Consider the following 25,055-nt stretch of genomic DNA (forward strand, 5'->3'; position numbering starts at 1 on the left):
GGAGGTTTGCTGCATGTTCAGTAATATCGTCAGGTGAACTGTTCTTGTTGTTGTTGTTGTGATCTTCAGTCCTGAGACTGGTTTTATGCAGCTCTCCATGCTACTCTATCCTGTGCAAGCTTCTTCATCTCCCAGTACCTAATGCAACCTACATCCTTCTGAATCTGCTTGGTGTATTCATCTCTTGGTCTCCCTCTACGATTTTTAGCCTCCACGCTGCCCTCCAATACTAAATTGGTGATCCTTGATGTCTCAGAACATGTCCTACCAACCGATCCCTTCTTCTAGTCAAGTTGTGCCACAAACTTCTCTTCTCCCCAATTCTATTCAATACTTCCTCATCAGTTATGTGATCTACCCATCTAATCTTCAGCATTATTCTGTAGCACCACATTTTGAAAGCTTCTATTCTCTTCTTGTCCAAACTAGTTATTGTCCATGTTTCACTTCCATGCATGGCTACACACCATACAAATACTTTCAGAAATGACTTCCTGACACTTAAATCTATACTCGATGTTAACAAATTTCTCTTCTTCAGAAACACTTTCCTTGCCATAGCCAGTCTACATTTTATATCCTCTCTACTTTGACCATCATCAGTTATTTTGCTCCCCAAATAGCAAAACTCCTTTACTACTTTAAGTGTCTCATTTCCTAATCTAATTCCCTCAGCATCACCTGAGTTAATTCGACTACATTCCATTATTCTCGTTTTGCTTTTGTTGATGTTCATCTTATATCCTCCCTTCAAGACACTATCCATTCCGTTCAACTGTTCTTCCAAGTCCATTGCTGTCTCTGACAGAATTACAATGTCATTGGCGAACCTCAAAGTTTTTACTTCTGCTCCATGGATTTTAATTACTACTCTGAATTTTCCTTTTGTTTCCTTTACTGCTTGCCCAATATACAGATCGAATAACATCGGGGAAAGGCTACAACCCTGTCTCACTCCCTGCTTCCCTTTCATGTCTCTCGACTCTTATAACTGCCATCTGGTTTCTGTACAAATTGTAAATACCCTGTCGCTCCCTGTATTTTACCCCTGCCACCTTCAGAGTTTGAAAGAGAGTATTCCAGTCAACATCGTTAAAAGCTTTCTCTAAGTCTACAAATTCTAGAAATGTAGGTATGCCTTTCCTTACTCTAGTTTCTAAGATAAGTCGTAGGGTCAGTATTGCCTCACGTGTTCCAATATTTTTACGGAATCCAAACTGATCTTCCCTGAGGTCGGCTTCTACCAGTTTTTCCATTTGTCTGTAAAGAATTTGCATTAGTATTTTGAAGCAGTGACTTATTAAATGGATAGATGGGTAATTTTCACATCTGTCAACACCTGTTTTCTTTGGGATTGGAATTATTACATTCTTCTTTAAGTCTGAGCGTATTTCACCTGTCTCATACATCTTGCTCACCAGATGGTAGAGTTTTGTCACGACTGGCTCTCCCAAGGCCGTCAGTAGTTCTAAGGGCATTTTGTCTACTCCCGGGGCCTTGTTTCGACTCAGGTCTTTCAGTGCTCTGTAGAACTCTTCACACAGAATTATATCTTCCATTTCATCTTCATCTACATCCTCTTCCATTTCCATAATATTGTCCTCAAGTACATCGCCCTTGTATATACCCTCTATATACTCCTTCCACCTTTCTGCTTTCCCTTCTTTGCTTAGAACTGGGTTTCCATCTGAGCTCTTGATATTCATACAAATGGTTCTCTTTTCTCCAAAGGTCTCTTTAATTTTCCTGTAGGCTGTATCTATCTTACCCCTAGTGAGATAAGCCTCAAGATCTCTACATTTGTCCTCTAGCCATCCCTGCTTAGCTATTTTGCACTACCTTTCAATCTCATTTTTGAGACGCTTGTATTCCTTTTCGCCTGCTTCATTTACTGCATTTTATATTTTCTCCTTTCATCAATTAAATTCAATATTTCTTCTCTTACCCAAGGATTTCTACTAGCCCTCGTCTTTTTACCTACTTGATCCTCTGCTGCCTGCACTACTTCTTCCCTCAAATCTACCCATTCTTCTTCTACTGTATTTCTTTCCCCCATTCCTGTCAATTGTTCCCTTATGCTTTCCCTGAAACTCTGTACAACCTCTGGTTTAGTCAGTTTATCCAGGTCCCATCTCCTTAAATTCCCATCTTTTTGTGGTTTCTTCAGTTTTAATCTACTGTTCATAACTAATAGATTGTGATCAGAGTCCACATCTGCCCCTGGAAATGTCTTACAATTTAAAACCTGCTTCCTAAATCTGTTCTTAAGGTTACTGAAGACTATGAAGGAGTGAAACAGTGTCAGAAAAACTTAAGAGTCCACTTCTTCATTATCATGAAGTTTTCATGAGTTTTTATAGGTGGATTCATAGTGTCTATCAGTCACGATTTCCAAAGGTTTATTTTCATAATAGTCGAACATTCCATGACCAGATGCAATAAATCCTACATGTGATTCATAAAATTTAACGCAATATCAATATTTACAGTTTGCAATTTCACATTTACACTATTAAATCTCTGGAGTATGCCCTTCTAAACTGTCATCATGAATATTGTTTCTAGTCTGCCGAGTTGATTCAGCTAAGCTAAAAGTGGTTTATCAAACGTATTATCAGCAATATGTGTGAGGGCATTGATACCTCTCTCCCAGTTTTCATATAGACTTACACACACTTCCTCTCTTGCTGACCAACTTGGTTTTGATAAACTTTTTACCATTTTGCTTCCTGGTTTCATTAAAGCAAGAAGTTCATCCCAGCACTGTGTAGGATCAGAGAAAAAATTACTTCATTGAAAAATGATCATGCTTCCCGACAACTGGTTGCAGCACTAGTGCTGACTAAATTCAAAGAATATGCTGCACAAGGCACATAATGCACTTTTGGATTTCATTCTTTAATGCATGCCTGCAAACCAGTGTAGGTTCCTGACATATTGCTATTGTTGTCATATGACTGGCCTCTACAGTCAGTAATATCAATGGAATTTGTAGACAGGACTTTTAGTACGGCTTCAGCTAAGTTTTTGGATTTGTGTCCTGGGTTTGGTAAAAAAGGAAGGAAACGTTCAACAGGTTCACCATTCTCATTCATATATCTTAATATGAAAGATAATTGATCAATATGTGAAATGTCCACAGTAGAATCTACTATTATAGAGAAATATTTGCAAGTTTTATTTCAATTATGATTATTCTTTTTATTTGTTTAGAAAGAAACTCCATTATTTCATCACAGATTATTGAAGAAAGATAACTTGTATGTCCCTGCCCTGGATTTCCATATTGTTCAATGTGCTCCTCGAGAAAAGGATCAAACTTGGCTATAAGTTCAAAAGATATCATAAATTGATTATTATGTAATGAACGGAATCTTTCAAAATGTCCACGCAGGGAAAATCCACGATTTGTTAGCTTCTCTAAGACTGCAAACACCCTTTTCAACACACTGTGCCAGTACACTTTTTCTGTCTCAACATGTGACTCAAAAAGATTATCTATTGTTCCAAGTGGCTTTTTTCTTGTTAAACATTAGAACTTTCACTATCATCAACAGATGCTGAGGGTGAATCACTTACACAGACATCATCTGTAAATCGATTCCTGTGGAACTTATGCTTTTAAAATAATGATTCACTCCTATGTATCATAGAAACTGTGGCACTCAGCACTAAAAGTAAAAAGAAGACAGATAACAAACTCCAAATGAGGGACAATCAAAACTCTAAACTCTAAACAGAAACTCACAGATCAAACCCTGAACTATAAACGCAACTAGTTGCCAAGACAATGGTACCAGTGGAAATAACAATGTTTTTACAACAGAAGAGTGAAATATCCACAGCCTTCTACATCAGATGTTTTCGGAAATATGAAGATTCCAATATGAACACATCACAAGCTGGAACCTCCTGAGAGCATATATAATTTTGAACTGAAAAAATAAAAATACATCCAATTAGAATTTATTAACAAATATTGCACCATTTTAAGCAGAAAATTTCAACTTATTTTAGAAGCTTAAAAACTGAAAATGTGATTTTTTACCATTTTGTAGCATTCAAAGTCTCCTTAATACCTACTGCTATAAGTGCTGTTACAACAACGTATGCTGCTACTACTACAATAACAAACACTATTACTAATACAATTATAAAAAATTTCCTATTACTACCACCACCACTTTCATTTTACTTCAGTAACTACTGCTACTGAAAATTATGTACTAACGCTACTAGTAATACTTCTACTATGAGCTCATATGATGATGTAAAGGCAAGTGATCCTTGAAGAACACTTAAATAGCCAAATGTCTTGCATCGGTTCATTATTTCTCTTTGCTGTATTCTGAGATGGGCAGGCATACACACACACACAAAATTAACTATTTTATCTAATTTCCCTCTATGTGCCCTACTAGATTAGCCAGCATGTTGAGGCCAGTGATAGTTTGTTGCCTCCAGGTATCATGGCAACAGATATGAGTTGATCTCTCATATTTCAGTTATTCTTTCAGTCTTGAAAAGTATGCTGTGGCCACTTCCCTTCACTCTTTCACTACTGGATCAAGTGACTGTAGTGCTACTGGGGTTCTCTCTTGTCACCTAGCATTGCATACAGGCCTTGCTTGTCTCTGCTCTGGGGTCTGTTGGCTATCGTTATGCCTTGCTTTTTCTGAGACAGCACCAGCTATAAAATTTAAGGTGTTAGAGTACCATTTTATTCTAATTACGCCATAAGCAACTTAATCTCATAATGCCTGTCTAGCAGTCCTTGCTGTGTCTTCCACCAGGGGACATTACCATAGTATATGTTCTGCTGTGCCGAGTTCACGTGTCATAACTGGTCATTGCGCTCTTACCAGGTCTATAAAGGTATGTAGTATTTTGGTCCATGTGCAGAAAGATAGTGGACTAGTCTCATACTTGGCTTAGAATGTGTTATGTATAGCATTGCTTTTACATCAGAATTGAACTGAAACATTCTCCTCCCTGTGTCAGAAGAATTCCATCTCTGCTGTCATTCTGAAAGTATTAAATTCTATGTTACAAATTGTTTTGTAGCCAAATCCTCAAAAATTTCATATATATATTTTTTTCATATTGCTTAAGAAAAAGCAGATAAGAAAAGACACAATATCAGAAAATACAGATGAACAAAAGACACAATCATTATTGTAGTTCATTGCCATCAAACAAGGGCCTTACCATATTTACAATTTCACAACAAAAAATGTTACACTCTATGCCACTATGACCATGCCATGTAATATTATTAACAGTTTTTGGCGTAATCAAATTCATCATGGACTTGCTGTGCTTTCATACAACAACAAAGTCAATGAAGTGAATTGCACCTATCCTGGCACACTCTGCAGCACCGTAATCTAGTTGTCCAAACTCTGACAACTATCCCTGCTTCCCAATCACAAATGTGTCCTGACTATGAGCTGCTGTCTTCTTGTGGACACCAATACAAAGGCACAACCTGCTATCCCAGCTTGATGATGTCTGCATTAAGCTGAGCGTGTCCTGTGCTGACCATTGCATATGCTGCTGCTGTTTTCGTGCAGCATGTGGTCCCATGACATTCTTCCTTCCAGAGTCTGTCTTCCCTGATGTCTGCCCACAAACTGCCACCACACTCTGCCATGCCCCCTGGGGATGACTGTGAGTGGGTAGTAGCAGTCAACAATAATGTTGTGCCAGGTACATGGTTTTCTTAGTGACATCGAGTGACACCACTACAAACTTCTTTCTATACTATATTCTCTTTCACATAATGGAAACTTGGATTTAAATTTTTGAATTGTATTTCTAATTTTATATTCTCTTTGTGTACATATGGAAAGTTGCATTAATTATATTTCATTTCTCCAACTGCTGCTCAGTGTTTGTAGATTTAAAAAAACATTCACTTAAAGCATGCTTTGTGCATGAAAAATATTAAAAAGTAGAAATTCACTGAAACTGGCAAACAAGAATCTGGAGTGCTATAAAAAGGAAACATTGTATCACTAATAAAATTTGAGGTCCATTTTCTGAGATCAGAAGGATAGTTGCTTCAAGTTACACTTGCCACTAAATTCAATTATTTGTTCTTAAGACTGATAGAAAAAAGTGGTTATGCAGAATTAACAACAGATGTAGAGACCAGATTCTAAAATACAAAAAATTTCTAGAAGCAGATGTAGGCTGTGGCCATAGTTTATTAGTTATGAAATGTAGATTACAGCTGAAGAAACTGTCGAAAGGTTGGAAATTAAGATTATGGATGGGATTTGGATAAGTTGAAACAACCAATGAGAAATGTAAAGCTGCAGAAGCATCCTGGCTGCAGAAAAGATAGATGCCATGTGTAGTGAAATTAAATAAACCTTTGGATAAAGAGTAGCTTCTATATTAACTTCAATTGCACAAATGACAAGTGTTGAGTAATTCATGTTTAGGCATGTGAAGCAAATGCTGTGGCACTTCTGGTGCCTATGCCTGTGTGTGAAATCTCTGATAGCGTTTGGGTATGCTTTACTCATTAGTCCGCATTCATTTGAGTGTGATTGGCAAACAGAGGCAGAGTTGAAAACTTCTGGCTGGAAGCAAAAGTGGGTATTGATATAAAGCTGTCTCTTAAACCTTAAAAATGGTTTGAGCTATTGACCATTGCAATGAAAGTATATGTAAGCTGGGACAAGCTGAGGTAGTGTTTTGCTGCATTTCTCCCAGAACAGATCACAATCCTCTGATTTTGGGCCAAGTGGAAATTGCAAGCCAGAGGCTCAGATGATTCTGTTATGATCTTTCTTGGCTGTGAATTTTTTGACTTCTGCTGTCAGGTGGAGAATTTTAGGACTCCTCTTACTACATGGTGCATTTACTACACACAGAAAGTGGCTACTAGGGTAGCAGACAACTTGGGGCTTGCATATGTGTTTGTTTTGGGATGGAGTATTCCTTCCACATTCTCAATAAATAACATTCTGATTTCAGAGAGGAAAAAGATCTTCTACATTAATTACAGAGGATAGCATTAGTCATGTCATATCAAAAGAAGGAATTGTTAATAAGTACTGGTTAACTACAGTAACACTCATGGAAAAGCCACAAGACTAGTCTCACTTGTAAATGGTAATAAGGCCCACATTGTACAAAGGACAGAGAGCTGACAGAAACCAAATGTTGATATAAAAAAATTCTCAATTCTAATTGGAATGTATATCACAAAGATCTTTTTGACACCAGTAGTGATGGCACAGATCTGAAGATGCTTATTATGAACCAAAACCAGCAGTCTGATGACAAAAAATTTGTGACCACAGACATAAAGTAAAGGAAGTTTATAAAAGGAGTTACATTATCTCCTTGTTTCTACCTGTACCTGACTAGTATCAAAACTTAATTTCTGTTTGTATTCCAAAGCGAAGGACCATGCATCTGTGAATGTTCTCACAAATATTAGTAGGTGAGCAGTATCCTTTGTCTTAAATCCCACAAAAAAATTACCTGTAAGGCTACTCTATCTCGCTTGAAATACATCCCATCAATCTCTGGTATTACAAGTAGGTTCTCGGTCAGCTTTTTCTACATCATTGGTTAGTTCCTCATCCCCTGGTACACCTTTTATCAGGTACTGTGAGAAGTCTCAATTTTCTTCACTTTTTAGTTCACTGATTATTTTGTCTTTGCCTTGACCAGCAGTTTTAGAGATTAGAATTCATTTTTATCAATTCCTGTTTTGTCTTCAAAAACTGAAAAGCACTTGCCTGCTTCTTTTTTAAATGTTACTTTATTTTCTCAATAGTTTCATTAAATTATTAAATTACTTTCTCAACAGATTCTGTAAATTCTCTTCCAAAAACATCTTTGTTATTGTATATTTCTACTCAGAAATTGTCGTTATTATGAGTAATGTATTAAGAGAACTGAATTTCGAATTTAGTCAGATATTCTGTTCTTTGTTTGCTATCTCTCTGTAACTGATCCTTTTGTTCCTGACATTCACAAGTACAGAAACTGAACTCATCCATTTAGTTCAAGTCCAAACTACACTTCCAATTCACAAGAGATTTTAAAATTTCATTTTTTAACTCTTTACTGGTGTTTTTTTGATTATTGATTATCATTTTTAATTCCTTTCATAGCTCTTTATTGTCATATTTTATTTATTCATCATTCATATTATTTTCACATTCATATTTGTTTAATAGTTTTAATTACATTTATCTACTGAACCAGGATTATTATTATTATTATTATTATTATTATTATTATTATTATTATTATTATTATTATTGTTGTTGTTATCGGTTTGTTTTCCCTTATTCTGTCAACTACAATCAGTAATACAGTTAACAATGCTCATTAAACATCAGGGGAGTATCACTCTTGTGGTATTCACAATACCATTTTGATAAAGTTTCACCATGTTTATTAATTCAATGTGTTTCTGAATTGGGGCAGTAAATAGAATTCCTGTGAATGTGAAGATTTCTCAATATCCACTAAAAATGGAATGTCTCACTCGTGTACCAATGACTTGGTTTTACTTTCTTACATAATTCTCTCCTGCTTCCTTTATCATTTCATCTCATGGTCATCACAATGTAGCGTACTTTGCAGTTAATGCTCTGGTTGTAAGTCAGATTGTATTTTAATTGCATCAGACTTCACGTGAGTTCAAATATATTCCGTTCCTTTTTTATAGAAAAAATGTAAAATAAATTGTAAAAGTATTTTCTTTCATTTCATGTTTAAAGTATTTTTTCATAAACAGCAGATTCATATTCTTCTCTTTAAGAAGGTATTTTTAATTATCAAGTCACAGATGACTGTACTTAATTGTGGTATGATGAGTTTGAATTAATATTGCCGAAAACAGTATGTCCTTAAATACATGGTCCAGTCACGTTAAAATGCCACTGCTTATGTTTAACATCAATGTGCAATAACTACTCACAAACAATAAGTGGTAGCACTAACAGTGGAGAACACATAAAGTATGACAGGGGGATGTGGAAAATAGTGCAGTCATTGTCGTAATGCTAATATGGAGCAGTTTATCTGACATCCAAAGGGGCATGACCCATTTGCTTATGAGCCTAGGGTGAAACCATTTCTGAAACAGCAAAGTGTGTAAACTATTTGCATGCTGCTGTGGACAAAGTATACTGTGCAAGGCAAAATGTTGCTATCCAGAACCAGTGCCAAGGCAATCGAGGTGCACCACACACCATAGGTGACAGGAGTGAATGATGGCTGCAGAGATGTGCAACTGTTGAGCAGCTGACCACCCAGGTGAACCAAGCAGCTACCAACAGTGTCCCCCAATAATTGTTCATCGAAAATCTCCCTATGGGCCTCTGCAGCAGGTGCCTGGTTCATGCACCCATGCTGACTTCTGTTCATTGCTAATGAAGGCTAGAATTCTCACACCAGTATCACAATTAGACATCCACTTAGTGATGACAAATGAGCAATGCTGTCTATGACATGAATGATCTGAAAGCAATTACCTTCAACAATAATGAGGAGGGTTCAGGGCAGAGGAAGGAGTGTTATGGCCTGGACAATGTTTTTGTGGTGTTCCACAGGTGATCCCATCAGTCTGGAAGGCACAATAGGTCAACACATGTATGCCTCTATCCTTGGGGACCATTCCCACCCATAGATGCAGTTTGTTTTTTCTGAGCACAGTGGTATCTACCAACAGCACAGTGCAACATGTTACTCAGCTTGCAGTGTACATGCATGGTTTGAAGAACATCAGGATGAGTTTACTATACCCTTCTGGCCACTAAACTCCCTGGATATAAACCAAATTGAGAATCTGTGAGATCATCTCGATTCGACTGTTGCCACCATGGATCCTCAGCCAAGAAATCCATTGCAGCTAGCCACAACACTCGAGTTGTCATGGCTGCACATCCCTGTCAGTACCTTCTAGACCACAATGACTCTCTTCCTGCATATCTCCACACTGCAGACTGTGTCATTCAGGCTTTTGACATATGGTCACATTAATGTAACTGGATGGTGTACATTTATTTGTTGTCTCACTTTGATTATTTTTCAAATAATTTGATGGTCAGGATGCAAAATAATGAACACATTTCAAATAAGTAACACATTTATTGCAAGCATGATACAGTACATCTGTTGACTATTCTCTGACTGCCTACAAGACAGATAATATCATCAATGTACTATGTCCATCATCAATAGGATAACAGTGCTATCTGGTCATTTACAGTATTACATAGCTCAATTATAATGTTTCTTTATGTAATCATTACGGCAAAGCACAGTCACACTTCAAAAACACAGATCTCATTCCTTTGCAGTTGTTGGTTTCTGTCTAAAACATTGCAGTGATCAGAAATACAAAATTCTACCTCACATGAAGCCATGTGCCCCTTATCTCACAAATTTTCTATCTCTCTTAGCACAGCATATAATGCATGGACACTAGCATCATTATCATCCTTTTGTATTGTCTTCATTTTTCTGTTTTTTGCTTTGTGTATCACTAACTTAGTTTGCAATGTTAGCTTTCATATCCAAAACTGACAACATGATAAATTCAGTACTATTTAGTAATTAAGTCAGGCTAGCTTGGCATCATGGTAGGTTGTCAGTGCCAGATGAGTACCTTCAATTTGAACTGATTCACGTAGTCCCAATCAGCCACTGCACCCAGTGTCCTCAAGGAGTTTGTTAGTAATACATAACACCTCAGAAATTGATTGGTTAGAAACTTATGATCTATGGATTTATTTTATACAGGACCATAATTTTATATAATTTTCTGAAAGATTTGTGAGAAGGTTTGTATATGGAATATAACTTCAGGCTTTAACTATTGTTATAGATGCACATGTTACTTTTTTATTTCTTGGTCTCTACATATATTCTTTTCACATCCTTGTATTCCAACACACAATTGTAAATGAAAAGAAGATAGATATATGCAGCTAGAGAAAAAGTATACCTTAAGGCAGTGGCATTTCTCAGATATGCAAAATGATCTTTTATATTACATGAAAATAATGTAAAAAAAGTGGCAGTAGTTTTTAGGTGGTTGCAAAACAATGGTTGGTGTCGTTTTTTTCTGCCTGGAGTATCAAAGCCATTCCTGTTTTCTTGAATTCTGCTCTCCCAATATGCAAAATATTTTAAAAAATACCATTTATGAACAGTAGTAGCAGATAATGAACAGTATTACTGTCTAACTATTGACATTATGTAAGACATTTGTTTGACTCTGATATATAATTTCCTTTACAGATGGATTGAACTTCCCCATAACTCATGCAACAAATCCAGTTCTTCCATTCATCTCTCCTAAAGCTGATTTTATATGTGTGTGCCATTTAGATCACTTAGTTTATTATCACTAACTGCTTAAATTATGTGACACACTCCAGATGTTCACCACTAAGCTTGTAATCAGACAGTATCAGGGTTTATTATTATTATTATACGCTAATCTTGCATTTACGCAACTATCATTTACTATGTCAAGTGGAAATTGTGTCAAAATCTTTCTATGTCTTCTTACAATTGCCCACTAATGGTGCTTTGCTGTAGACAACTCCGTCATCAGCATTCAGTCTGGAGGTGATGCTGATCCTACTGGATATTGTGTTGAAAATGTTAGGAGTCATATGTTGATTCTTTGGTACAAGCCGTAAGTTACTTTGAACATTTGCCATCCAATATAACTGGCGGGGTTCTGTTAGTTAAAGTTTCATCAAGCCAGCCACATATCTTTGAAGATACTCTGCACTCATATTTTCATTAGCAGTTGACAATACAGTATGATGCCAGACAACTTTTGGAAATCTAAGAAGATGAAATCCATTTGTTCACCTTCATCTGCTGTTTGCAATATATCATATTTGAATGCTGATGCTGATTCTTTGAGAGATCTTTTCCTCCAAGAATGCTATAAATTTCTACTTAGTTTTGTGGTAGAATCTTCAACAGGCCTGTGCCACAGGGTTGATCTGTAATCCTGCTATCCATTCTCTGGACTATTCACTATGTAAGGACTTCTCGATAAATAAGAGTGAAGCTGTTAGCACATCGACCATGCATTCGAGCATTGAGTGTGCTTAGTTTCTGATGTTGGAGCATGGAAAAAGCATGTTGGAGAGTCTTCCTGAATGTACAGAGCAATATCTAGCATGTCAGCTATTCTGGAGATCCATTTGAATGTAGACCAATTAAATGGAAGATGGCCACCTATGTCACATACCAACCACCTCCCTTCAGTGTAGAGTTGTGAGATGTCATAATGGCTTGCATTTGAAGCCCATACATGTACATGCCGTTTCTTAGGACCAGAAAACTGAGGACCTTTCGAAGACATATTGTTAATAGTGTGATTTTTTGTAATAAACTGAAGGGAAACCCTGTATTCTTGGTTAAGAACTATTATAGCTTGCATATTGTAATTGTATGCTATTTGAAGATGACATCACACTGAGGATCCATCAAAAATGCATTGTTCTTAGTACAGTTTGTTATAACTAAATGTCAGTTAATAACATATCTATGATTAAAGCTTTCAGATGGAGGTAAGGGCAAATTATGAGAGTGAAACAGTAATGATTTCTGTAGTGCAGTGATTAGCATCACGGCATAGTAAGACACCAGATGTTTTGCTAGTTCACATCTCAGCTGATCCATTTATTTTTTATTGACCTTTGTATTTTCTAGTAGGTTCTAATACTTTCCTATTAGTTTAATAAAAGTATATTCTACAATATTCAGTGTTCTGTAAATATGAATATGCTCTTTTTGAGAGCATTTGTTTGATTGGCTTATCCAAGACAGCTTGTACTACTTGCTAAGATATTTTGAACTTTCGTGCTTTAGGTTTCGTGTTTCAGATGTTGTGAAGATTCTGCTACTGATCAGGAACAGTGGTCAAATAAGGGTTTTACTAAAAATGGAGATCAATGCAATAACTTTTATGATATGTGGAGCACTGTTGTGAATTCGTATCTGCCTATTTTGTACGCCAGTGTCCTTACTGACTGGACATGGTACTTTCATTCTTGGTTTACAGCATGTTCATAAGTATTGAAGTTTTTATTCATGTATGCTACAGACAAAACAACATGACTAGCATGTGGCCAATGGAGGAAATGAGCATTTTAATAGAGCTGGCATAGGAATTTTACAAACCATCCATTTTGTAAACAGTGTGATCTGTGAGTCAGATACAGCCATCACCTGTCACTGGAGCACGCTGCGATCACATTTACCACTTTGAGGCATATGTACTGTATGCAAAACTAACATTGTTTCTTTGTGTTTAGCATCATTTTTTATCTGCCCACACTCAATGTTCACGAAAATCACGTCCCATGTGCTGACGGCTTTAGGAAATAATTAATGTTGGAGTATGTTCAGTGTAAATTCTAACTGAGATTCCTTACAGGCCTTATGGATTTTTTGCTTTTTGTCCCCACCCCCAACAATAAGTGCTTATATCAACACCTCTCACTTACAAGTCAGTGTAATGGTCAAACAAAGTTATAGTGCAATCTTTTTAGACATGTAATTTAATGTTTCTGCTTTCTGTCTGCTGCCTCTATTCCTATAACTGAATCATGTGAGATGGAATGGAAACTTTGGCTCCATTCAATGACTTTACATAATACCAAAACATCCTAACATTTCCTTCCACCAAGATCTTATTTTAGAAATGACTGTAGACTTCACACAAAAACCTTCTTATAGATAGGTGCATTATTAATAACTTCTGTCAGTTTCACTGCAGTCTCTTTTATAAGTACTGGTCTTCGTTTTCACAATATTCACCAAATGATGCTAGTATCAAAGGGGTGTCTTTGGGGTCTCTTATTACTTTACTTGGCATGTGTTTACCTACACCATAGTTTGTATCAGCTTCTAATTTTAAGCTTAATGGTTCCGTGTTTCTTAGACCTGCATTAGATGTTTGCAGTTTGTCTTTCAAATTCTGAAGATGGCAGGGGTCAAATACAGGGAGGGAAAGGCTATTTACAATTTGTACAGAAATCAGATGGCAGTTATAAGAGGCAAGGCGCATGAAAGGGAAGCAGTGGTTGGGAAGGGAGTGAGACAGGTTGTAGCCTATCCCCAATATTATTCAATCTGTATATTGAGCAAGCAGTAAAGGAAACAAAAGAAAAATTTGGAGTAGGAATTAAAATCCATGGAGAAGAAATAAAAACTTTGAGGTTTACCAATGACATTTTAATTCTGTCAGAGACAGCAAAGGATCTGGAAGAGCAGTTGAACAGAATGGACAGTTCTTGAAATGATATAAGATGAACATCAACAAAAGCAATACAAGGATAATGGAATGTAGTCTAATTAAATCAGTTGATGCTGAGGGTATTAGATTAGGATATGAGACACTTAAAGTAGTAGGTGAGTTTTGCTATTTGGGGAGCAAAATAACTGATGATGATCAAAATAGAGAGGATATAAAATGTAGACTGGCAATGGCAAGGAAAGCGTTTCTGAAGAAGAGAAATTTGTTAACATTGAGTATACATTTAAGTGTCAGGAAGTCTGTGACAAAGCGAACTGGGATATTTTTACTTACCCACTTGTTTTGCCATCTGCCTCCTTAATTTTTTTTTTTTCACTTTTAACTTATTACCATTAACATACATAAGCATGATCTCCATTTTCATAAAAGAGAAAGGTTGGATCTCAGTTTTACAGAATATAACACGAGATCTAGTTTTGTGCTTAGTTTTATGTACGTAATTGATTTTTTAATTTGTTATGTCTATGCCTAGTTAGTATCTTTTGTTGTAGGGTGAAATCAGAAACTGTTTTGTATCTTAAATTCTAGTGTTGACTTACTAATTATAAACATGTGGAGGAACAGCTAATAGTATTTTTAAAGGATCTATTTGGCTCTATTCAAAAACATGTTAGCAAGGCCAGCCCTTAATTCCAAAGGAATTAACAGTTTTGTCAAAAGTGTTGTTTGTGTAACGATATTTGTTAATTTCATGATTTAAAAAAATAAATTGGCCTAACTCATGTAGTAGAGGAAACTGTTAAAAAGAACCACTTTTTCAGTGTATTCAATTAATTGACGGAGTTAAGTTTTAATTGTAATTTCTATAAATTTAACTCCAAACAATGTGTAGTTTCAGTACCTATTATTGTGAGGATATGTAAGGGCCTGATTTTTGGTCATGAGCCAGTCAGTCCATGGCTGAGTTTCACACAAGGAACTTGTATTGGTTAGAATGACAACAATGCCTCAACTTAACCATAAAATAAGTGTAACAAAAAAGGCCATGTGTTAAAACAGTGACAGTATCTGTTAAATTTAGTGTGTTGTGTGTGGTTAGGTTATTACTGCTGGTAGGTGTTCAACAGTAAACTATTGTAGCACTATGTGGATTTTTGCCTGCAAACTATTAATGAAGCTTATTGAAAGTTAAACAATAGTCCACTGGCCGTATAACTGTGTCATAATTGGGGGTTGTGAACAGTGAAAGTAAAGAACAGTGAAAGTAGTCAGTGTTGAACTTCACCCCCCCCCCCCCCCCCCCCATTTTTCAGCCAGTATCACAATTCAGTACATAGACACCAAGGACAATCAATGATGAAATGAAGCAGGCGAATGTCACAAGTCTTTTCCGAAAGTATTTGTATGGAGTGCGGTCATGTATGGAAGTGAAACATTGACAATAAATACTTTAGACAAGAAGAGAATACAGGCTTACAGGCTTTCAATATGTGGTGCTACAGGTAATGCTGAATATAGATGGATAGACCATGTAACTAATGAGGAGGTACTAAATAGAACAGGGGAGAAGAGGAATTTGTGGCACAACTTTACTAGAAGAAGGGATCGGTTGGTAGGACATGTTCTGAGGCATCTGGAGGGCAGCATGGAGGCTAAAAATCGTAGAGGGAGACCAAGAGATGAATACACCAAGAAGATTCAGAAGGATGTAGGTTGCATTAGGTACTTCATGATGAAGAAGCTAGCACAGTACAGGGTACTGTGGAGAGCTGCATTCAACCAGTCTCTGGACTGAGGATTGCATCACAACACAAACACGTTTTGGATATTAATAAACATCTTGATCATCCCTTAAGTCTAAGAACTACAAATTCCATTTTTGTCGAAGAAAATGTGGAAGGATAACATACTTAGCTTTGTGTGTAGTGGACAAGTACAATTCAAAACTGCTTAATTAATATCCCGAGTTTCGTAGTTGCAGGTTTGAGGGAGTTTACATAAAGGATTTTTTTTAACTGAGGTAAACTTTGACACATTCTAATTTCAATCATCTCCTTTGTTTCTTGGTGCTTCTTGTTCCACATATATATATTCAAACAGCATAAGCTGCAACCTAAGCATCAGCAATGTGCAATAATACATCTGTAGGATTTACAAATCCTTTTCTTTCCTCTGGCACACCTGATAAATAACTCCCTCCTATTTTATGTGATAAATGTTTCACGCTTTTCTAAAACAGTCAGAATTTTTACATTCAGACTTCTTTATGCAGATTACTAATAGTTGTTGAAATTCATGTTAAATATTAAACAGATGTTGGTTACTTTAATATAATATTTTTGCTTTTTCAAAATTATTATATTTTGTAATTTGGTCTTGTCTTCTCAATTGTTCAAGGAACTTGATCTAGGTGGTTGTTGTTGCTGCTCTTAAAGATGAAGTTACTATTTGAAGTGGACATTTCTCTTGGTATGACATTTAAAGTTTTGCTGTTTTTCCAGCATTACAAAAATCCAAACATGGTATTGGTAGTAGTATTTCTATGAATTAAATGTTTTTTGGAATTCTGATTCAAGGTTCAATTCATGTATTCAACCCTTAAATGTTATCTCAGTCCAACAGTTTTGATATTATCTAAAATATATTGTGCTTACTCCATTTTCTAAGCTTTTCAATGAGACATATTGTATCAAAAGCCAATAACTTTTTAAATATGCTCAAGTTTGAAGTTTAGTATTTTGCAGATCATGTATTCTTAAGTAGTTTGGTCGATTTTTTTAAAATTTTTTTAGTAATTGATGTTCTCAGATAAATAAATAAATAAATAAATAAATGTCAAAATGAATTAGATATTAGCCATAATTGGACTACATCTCAAGCTATCACCTTTAGATGTGCAACTGTTTGCAAACATGGTTTTAATTACTGTACATCAGACTCACTTCTTTCATTTTTTCAATTCATGAGAATATATATTGAACAGTATAAAATTTTATGTGTCATAGATAGTATTCGGAAGTGTATTTCTTCATTTCTGGGTTTTGTTTGCTGACATTTGAGTGTGCAGAATTGTAGTATCTGATGAAAGGCAAACAGTGTTGGTATTCAATACAAAGTCTAAGCTGTTATAACATTCACACAGCCAATGTGTCTGAATCTTGTGGCCAATAGTAGCCTTTAATTATCGTTTGATGCCCACTAATACCAATTACTGTTCATATTATTTTGCAGTTGGATTCATTTTGGAGCTTACTAGATGTAATGTGTCTGCTTGTCACTGTAAATATTCCTCCACCTAAGGGAGTCTAATTTATCTTCCTGTGTACATATTTTGAAAATTTCCCTATTTTGTACTTTGTTTTTCAACCAGCTGTCAATTTTTGGAACAATTTCCAGGAAAATCTTGAGTTCTGGGGCTTTAGTGCGAGCACTGTGGCAGTTAATAACTGAGATTTTAATGCAATAACTTTAAGCTCCAGACGCTGCAAGTGTTTTTGTCACCTAGTGCTGATGCCTTTGGATCTAAAGAACTGTTTACTGAACAATTAAACACATGTAGAATATGATGTCTCACAATTTACTATAGTCAGCAGCTGCAATCCATCTAATTATGGACTATTCCATTATCAAAGAGACATAGGTTGTCTAATGATGAGTGATGATAAGAAGCAGTGTGACATTGGATTGCAAGCAAAATATATGCCTCTCTCACATTGATTGACTTACTTGATCTGCACTGCCGATCTTCTTCTCTGAATTGGTGGCTCTGTCCATCTCCAAAACCTTCTTCTCTGAAGAATAACGCTGGTTACGGGAATTTATAAGACTCTCTCTCTATTTTTGAAATAATTTAGTACTCAAAGAATATTTTAACTCAGGCATAGTATATTTAAACTTCCACAGAGGAAAAATTCAATATTTATCACATCAATATTCGAATGTTTATAAGTCAACTGATGCATCTCATGTTAGACTCAATGAAATACATCTGCAATAACATAGTTTTTACAACCACATAATTTATGAACAGGTCTTGCTTCTAGCAAGCCCAACACATGAGGTATAATTAACAATTTTACAACTGTTCTTCTCTTATCTCATTACAATAGTCAATGATATAAAACACTATAAGATACATAAACACTCCTTGCTCTTCTAATATGGCTTCTGTGGTGCAAGCGGCAAACACTTGTTGAAGCTGTTCGACCATCGAGTTTATCTTGTGATCATGACTCCTTTCCAGCCTGCACACACAAACATGTGTTGTGCAGTATGTACATTCACTACACTTTTTTAAAATATCATGTGTTTGAGATGGTAGAAGGTCGAGTGGTTCTAGAATTTACTTGGAAATTTTTGAAGCAGTACAGTTGTGCAAATACAGTGTGAACTACTTAAAAAAATTTAAAGAGTTATTGTAATCTTGCATTATCATGCATGTTTTCCACAGCACTAGACTGTGCTCTGTTCAATATGGGCATAGAAAATGGCAAAATACAGTGTATAAGTATGCATTAAACTAAAATTAATGCCATTTTATACTTTATAACTTACTTTTTCTTTCAAGAAAAAGCTATTTCCATGATACTATTATTGAATACACTGTTATTGAATGTCTGTTAAATACTATTTCCTGTATTTAAAACTCAAGAGGAGAGTGTGTCTTATTTCAGTGGAATGTTCTGGTGGTGATGTACAAAAGAAGATACACTCTGATATTGACACTTCTGATGATAAAACCAATATGTTGCTCAAGCACATTCTACAGAAAATTGCAGATGAGTCTCAATTTTTGATTGAAGAATGCCTGAATAAATTACTATTTCTACACAGAAAAGAAGGGAAGACATTAGTAAAGCTTGATAATGTGTTCAGTGTAAGTATGATTGTTAAGTTCTCACATATACACAATGAATTATATATTATAATACATTATGTTCTGCACTTGGCACATACATCTCACCATATCCAAACATTATTTTATTCTCATCTGTGTAGAATTTTCCTGTAATTAACATACTACTTCCTTTATGGTAATTTATACACTTTACATGCCTGCAGATTTTCTGAGTAACTTGTTTTATTCATAGTTACAGTTCACTTCATACATAATGCAATATTTATCAGAAAGAGAAATTATTCAGTTAACTACTTAAAAATCTTTACAATTTGTCCAATAAAGAAACAGTCACAGGTGCAAGATTCACTTTTTATTTGTTTGATGATTAGTTTCAGGTTTCCTGAACCGGTTTTCAAGTAATCCAGACAGGTAAAATGGTACTTTTGAAATAATGTATAAAATGTGCCAAGATTATGCATATATACATATTTTTGTAGCAAAGTCAAGCTTCACCATGAAAAATGACAGAACAAACATCTAACTCTGTCACTGTTCATTGTTTAACTTGACGTGTCATGTGTATGTATAATCTTGAAATGGTTTTTATGCTATTCTGGACAATACAGTTTTTTCTGTTTGGATGATCTGAAAACACATTCAGGTAACCAGAAAATAGTCATCAATTGAATAAAAAGTGGATCTTGTAACTTTTGGTGTTTCTATATCAGACTGGTTAACACAAGTGGCTGTACTCCAATTAGTCCAGAATGACGGAAATACATACTTTATAGTTTGGTAATGCAGACACTTTTCCCTTGTATGTTGTACACTTTTCTGCAAATAGCATGTGCTGCTTTCACCTAGTAATATTTTCACTATGAAATTGGAAGTAATAACAATAATGTGTGTCACTTGACATCTTTATTTCAGTCATCCATTTCAAAATTCAGGCCGTCTCATGATGAAAAATCCTTAGTTAGTTAGTTAGTTAGTTAGTTATTCATATGTTACATGGATCATAATTTTTATTTTGTGCCGAATGTTGAACAAATAAAGTACACTCCTGGAAATTGAAATAAGAACACCGTGAATTCATTGTCCCAGGAAGGGGAAACTTTATTGACACATTCCTGGTGTCAGATACATCACATGATCACACTGACAGAACCACAGGCACATAGACACAGGCAACAGAGCATGCACAATGTCGGCACTAGTACAGTGTATATCCACCTTTCACAGCAATGCAGGCTGCTATTCTCCCATGGAGACGATCGTAGAGATGCTGGATGTAGTCCTGTGGAACGGCTTGCCATGCCATTTCCACCTGGCACCTCAGTTGGACCAGCATTCATGCTGGACGTGCAGACCGCGGGAGACGACGCTTCATCCAGTCCCAAACATGCTCAATGGGGGACAGATCCGGAGATCTTGCTGGCCAGGGTAGTTGACTTACACCTTCTAGAGCACGTTGGGTGGCACGGGATACATGCGGACGTGCATTGTCCTGTTGGAACAGCAAGTTCCCTTGCCAGTCTAGGAATGGTAGAACGATGGGTTCGATGATGGTTTGGATGTACCGTGCACTATTCAGTGTCCCCTCGACGATCACCAGAGGTGTACGGCCAGTGTAGGAGATCGCTCCCCACACCATGATGCCGGGTGTTGGCCCTGTGTGCCTCGGTCGTATGCAGTCCTGATTGTGGCGCTCACCTGCACGGCGCCAAACACGCATACGACCATCATTGGCACCAAGGCAGAAGCGACTCTCATCGCTGAAGACGACACGTCTCCATTCGTCCCTCCATTCACGCCTATCGCGACACCACTGGAGGCGGGCAGCACGATGTTGGGGCGTGAGCGGAAGACGGGCTAATGGTGTGCGGGACCATAGCCCAGCTTGATGGAGACGGTTGCGAATGGTCCTCGCCGATACCCCAGGAGCAACAGTGTCCCTAATTTGCTGGGAAGTGGCGGTGCGGTCCCCTACGGCACTGCGTAGGATCCTACGGTCTTGGCGTGCATCCGTGCGTCGCTGCGGTCCGGTCCCAGGTCGACGGGCCCGTGCACCTTCCGCCGACCACTGGCGACAACATTGATGTACTGTGGAGACCTCACGTCCCACGTGTTGAGCAATTCGGCGGTACGTCCACCCGGCCTCCCGCATGCCCACTATACGCCCTCGCTCAAAGTCCGTCAACTGCACATACGGTTCATGTCCACGCTGTCGCGGCGTGCTACCAGTGTTAAAGACTGCGATGGAGCTCCGTATGCCACGGCAAACTGGCTGACACTGACGGCGGCGGTGCACAAATGCTGCGCAGCTAGCGCCATTCGACGGCCAACACTGCGGTTCCTGGTGTGTCCGCTGTGCCGTACGTGTGATCATTGCTTGTACAGCCCTCTCGCAGTGTCCGGAGCAAGTATGGTGGGTCTGACACACTGGTGTCAATGTGTTCTTTTTTCCATTTTCAGGAGTGTAGTTTATAAATAATTTTATTTATTTTATTCATTTTTTTCCTGTGTATGATAATTTATACACATACACAATCCTACTGTAAAACAAAGAGTCAGTTTAGAACTTCTCATCTGATGGTCAAGTTAAGTATGTGAGGTATGATAGTAGCTATATTATGGGTAGATGTGTTTTTTCTATTTGTTCAACATAATAATTAACTTGCGTTGCAGTTTTGATCGTGTTAAATGAATACTTTCAGAAGTGTCCGCTTCATAATGTAGAAGATAATTGAACAAAATTACATATCCCTACTTGTTAACATTCTGTATTGGTGGTTGGATACTTCCAGTTTTAAGTAAAGTATTCACAAACTGAAAACAGAAAAATATTCTACCTTAACACTTATTATGGTTTTCATAGCTTTCTGTAATTTGCAGTGTAACTGTTACTCTTTTACAGTTTTTTGTCTACAGCCATAGAGAAATTAAAATAGAATACTTATTTACGTCAACAATTATGTCTGGAATGTAAACTGTTGTGGTATACATTACTTTTCTCTTTATAAAAGATTTTGTCCATGTTTGTATATGCAATATGTTTACACTTACTTCTACATGGTTCTATGTTGTCTTCATTGTGAAACAGCAGTTAAACTTGCACTGCCCCATTCTTTACAAGATATAAAACAAGATAGTGAAAAGTTGTTGAACAGTTAAATGCAGTTGCATGTGTTCAAGGGGTAGTTTTGAATCTCGTTTTGGCCTCTTGTTGGGTTCGGGTCATCTGACAATTCTTTGGCGATAGAGAACAGAGTTCCATTGAAGAGAGCTGTGTATTTGTTTATTATTTCTTCTACCATAGCTTTCTGTATTTGGAAGTTTTCTTCAGTTGTTAGTTTCTGTGGGAAACTGTTGCTGCATTGGAGAATTTTTTGGCCACTGGTTGTTGTCTGTTTGTCTGTGGTCAATATCCATAAGGCATTCTGCAGATGTAAAATGACAGCTGTTACTTGTCTGTGTTCTGGATCCCTAATGTTATCTGTCCAATGTAAACTGTCTTAACATGTGAACTGGTAAATATCAGATGTATTGAGTTCTTTTGTGTTAGTATTAATTGTTTATAGTTTTCCCTGAATTGAGTTACCTGTTCTGTAGGCTATTTTCTGTCCATGTTTTGTATGTTGCCTATCCTATAAATTGCTTTGTTGTGAGAGTGTACCATTTGTTTATTGTCTTCCCCCCAGGGCTCACGGTTCTTTCATGAATTTGTGCATGGTGCACACAGGCCCCAAGCTGTTGCAGCTCATTCTTCATGCCCTGGCTGCTTTTCCTTCTACCTGCCCCCTCCCTCCCTATCCTCGCTCCTTCTCCGTTGCTACCTCCTACCCCTCTCTCAGTGTTGTGCTTTATGTCAACCTTGCTATTCCCCTGGTTTCCTACATTGGTTGCAGTTTTGTTCCTTTTGATGGTTCTTCTACCCTTTCGGTGTTTTGGTCCCCACTTGAGGTTTGTCCTACACCCAAAAATTTCCTATTTTTAGTGTGTGCCATATGGGGAAGAACTCCCTCCCTAGCATCTATGATGTGAATTCCTCTCCCCTCTCCCTTTCCCTCTCCCTTCCCCACTGTAGCCCCCTTCCAGCCTGCTAGGTCACCAGCATATGTAGCCAGTTTGCGTGGTGGGGCTGTTATGTACCCATATGGTTGAGCCCCCTGACAACATAGGGATCACACAACTGATACCTGAGCTGTTCTCTCTCTGTGTATGCCAAAGGGTGGTTGCTTGTCTTCTTGGAGCATTGGAACTCATGGCAACAGCCGCCATGCCAGATGGCCCTTGCTGTGGCTGGGTGGTGCCCATGGGGAGAGCCCCTGGTCGGAGTGGGTGGTATCAGGACGGATGCAGGGTGCATGAAGCCTATCAAGCTGCAAAGCTCTGGCCTTTGTCACATGGCCATCTTTTCAAATGGTGAAGGATCCATAAACGCCGACTGGTATGATCTGGCAGCCTCCCTTCCCTGACTACCCCATGGGTGGAGGGCCAGGCTTGCCGTCTTGGGCTGAAACCTTTTCCCCATTAACCCGTCTATAATAGGATGAATGGGGAAACAATCACCACCACAAAGCCATTGTTTTTCAAGGAAAATATCGATGACAAGTTTGGTGAAGTGGAGTTTATTAGTAAGATGCGGTTGGGCTCCCTGTAGAACAAAGCTTCTTCTGCCACCCAATCCACAGCTGTGAACCTGTGATCATCCTGGTAATGTCCCAGTGTCTATCACTCCTCACCAATCTCTGAATATGGTCCAGGGAGTCATTTTTCATAGGGACATCACCCTGCAAACTGATGAGGAACTCCAGGCTAATATGGAGTAGCATGGCATTCATTTTGTTCAACGTGTGCAGAAGGGTCACAAAGACAACCGCACCAATACTGGCGCCTTCATCCTGGCTTTCGAGGAGGATACCCTCCCAGAGAAGGTCAAGGTTATGTGCTATAGATGTGATGTGCAGCCGTACATCCCTCCACCTATGCGGTGCTTTCAGTGCTTGCATTTTGGGCGTATGTCTTCCCACTGTACAGCAGACCCTTTGTGTGGTGACTGTGGCCACCCCGTCTATGAGGGAACCCCTGTGTTTTGCCGCCTGTGTGTGTTAATTGTGCTGACTGCCACTTCCCTCACTCAGCTGATTGCCTGACTTACAAGAGAGAAAAGAAGATACAAGAATATAAGTCCCTAGATCACCTTTCTTACACTGAAGCTGGTGAAAAGTATGAGGGACCCCAGCCAGTGTCACTATCTTCAACTTTTGCCTCTTTTACTTTCTTTCTTCCTCCTCCTCCTCGTCCTCCTCCTCCTACTTCCTTGTCCTTACCCCAAGGGCCCCCCTCCTTTGGCCTCTCTCAGGCTGGAAGACTGTTACCACCACTTGGCCATGAGGCACACCACCTGTGGGCCCCAAGGTCGCCTGCTATCTTTTGGTTCCCGATCTTGTAGACACCTGTACTCCTTCTGTGTCCTGCCCTCCTCCACCTCAGAAAGAGAAGGAGAAGAAACATAAATCCCAAGAGAAGGTGTCTCCATTGCCCCCAGAGGTGCCAACTCCCCTCTTGCAACCTGAGTCTGACATCTTATTTATGGATGTCACACCATCCTTGTCGGTGACAACTGCTGACCAAGTGACCTGACCTTCTCCTCAGTTCCTTCATGCCTACCTTGGAGTCACACCACATGATCATCCAGTGTAACTGCAATGGCTACTATCATCACCTACCAGAAATGCATCATCTTGTCTCCTATTGTTCTGCGTTCTGTCTTGTTCTTCAAGAAATGCATTTCCGTGTCAACCTGTCTACCACTTTATGTGATTAACGGGCATTCTGTCGGAACTGTGCAGGCCCTGGAATAGCATCTGGTGTTGTCTGCACTTTGGTTTGCCCTGATGTCTGTGCAGGCCCTGGAATAGCATCTGGTGTTGCCTGCACTTTGGT

General features: G+C 37.9%; 1 protein-coding gene across 4 annotated transcripts in view; it reads left to right on the forward strand.

Moving 5' to 3' along the window:
- Window positions 1-25,055, forward strand: part of LOC126336898 (dynein regulatory complex protein 1) — a 380,293-nt gene that overhangs the window by 245,887 nt on the left and 109,351 nt on the right. For all 4 annotated transcript variants that reach the window (XM_050001020.1, XM_050001019.1, XM_050001023.1 and 1 more), the window contains one exon: window positions 18,940-19,142. In XM_050001020.1, coding sequence (XP_049856977.1) covers window positions 18,940-19,142 — 203 coding nt within the window. The remainder of the gene's footprint in view (window positions 1-18,939; window positions 19,143-25,055) is intronic.

Source organism: Schistocerca gregaria, chromosome 2 (assembly GCF_023897955.1).
Source record: "Schistocerca gregaria isolate iqSchGreg1 chromosome 2, iqSchGreg1.2, whole genome shotgun sequence".
Lineage (NCBI taxonomy): Eukaryota > Metazoa > Arthropoda > Insecta > Orthoptera > Acrididae > Schistocerca > Schistocerca gregaria.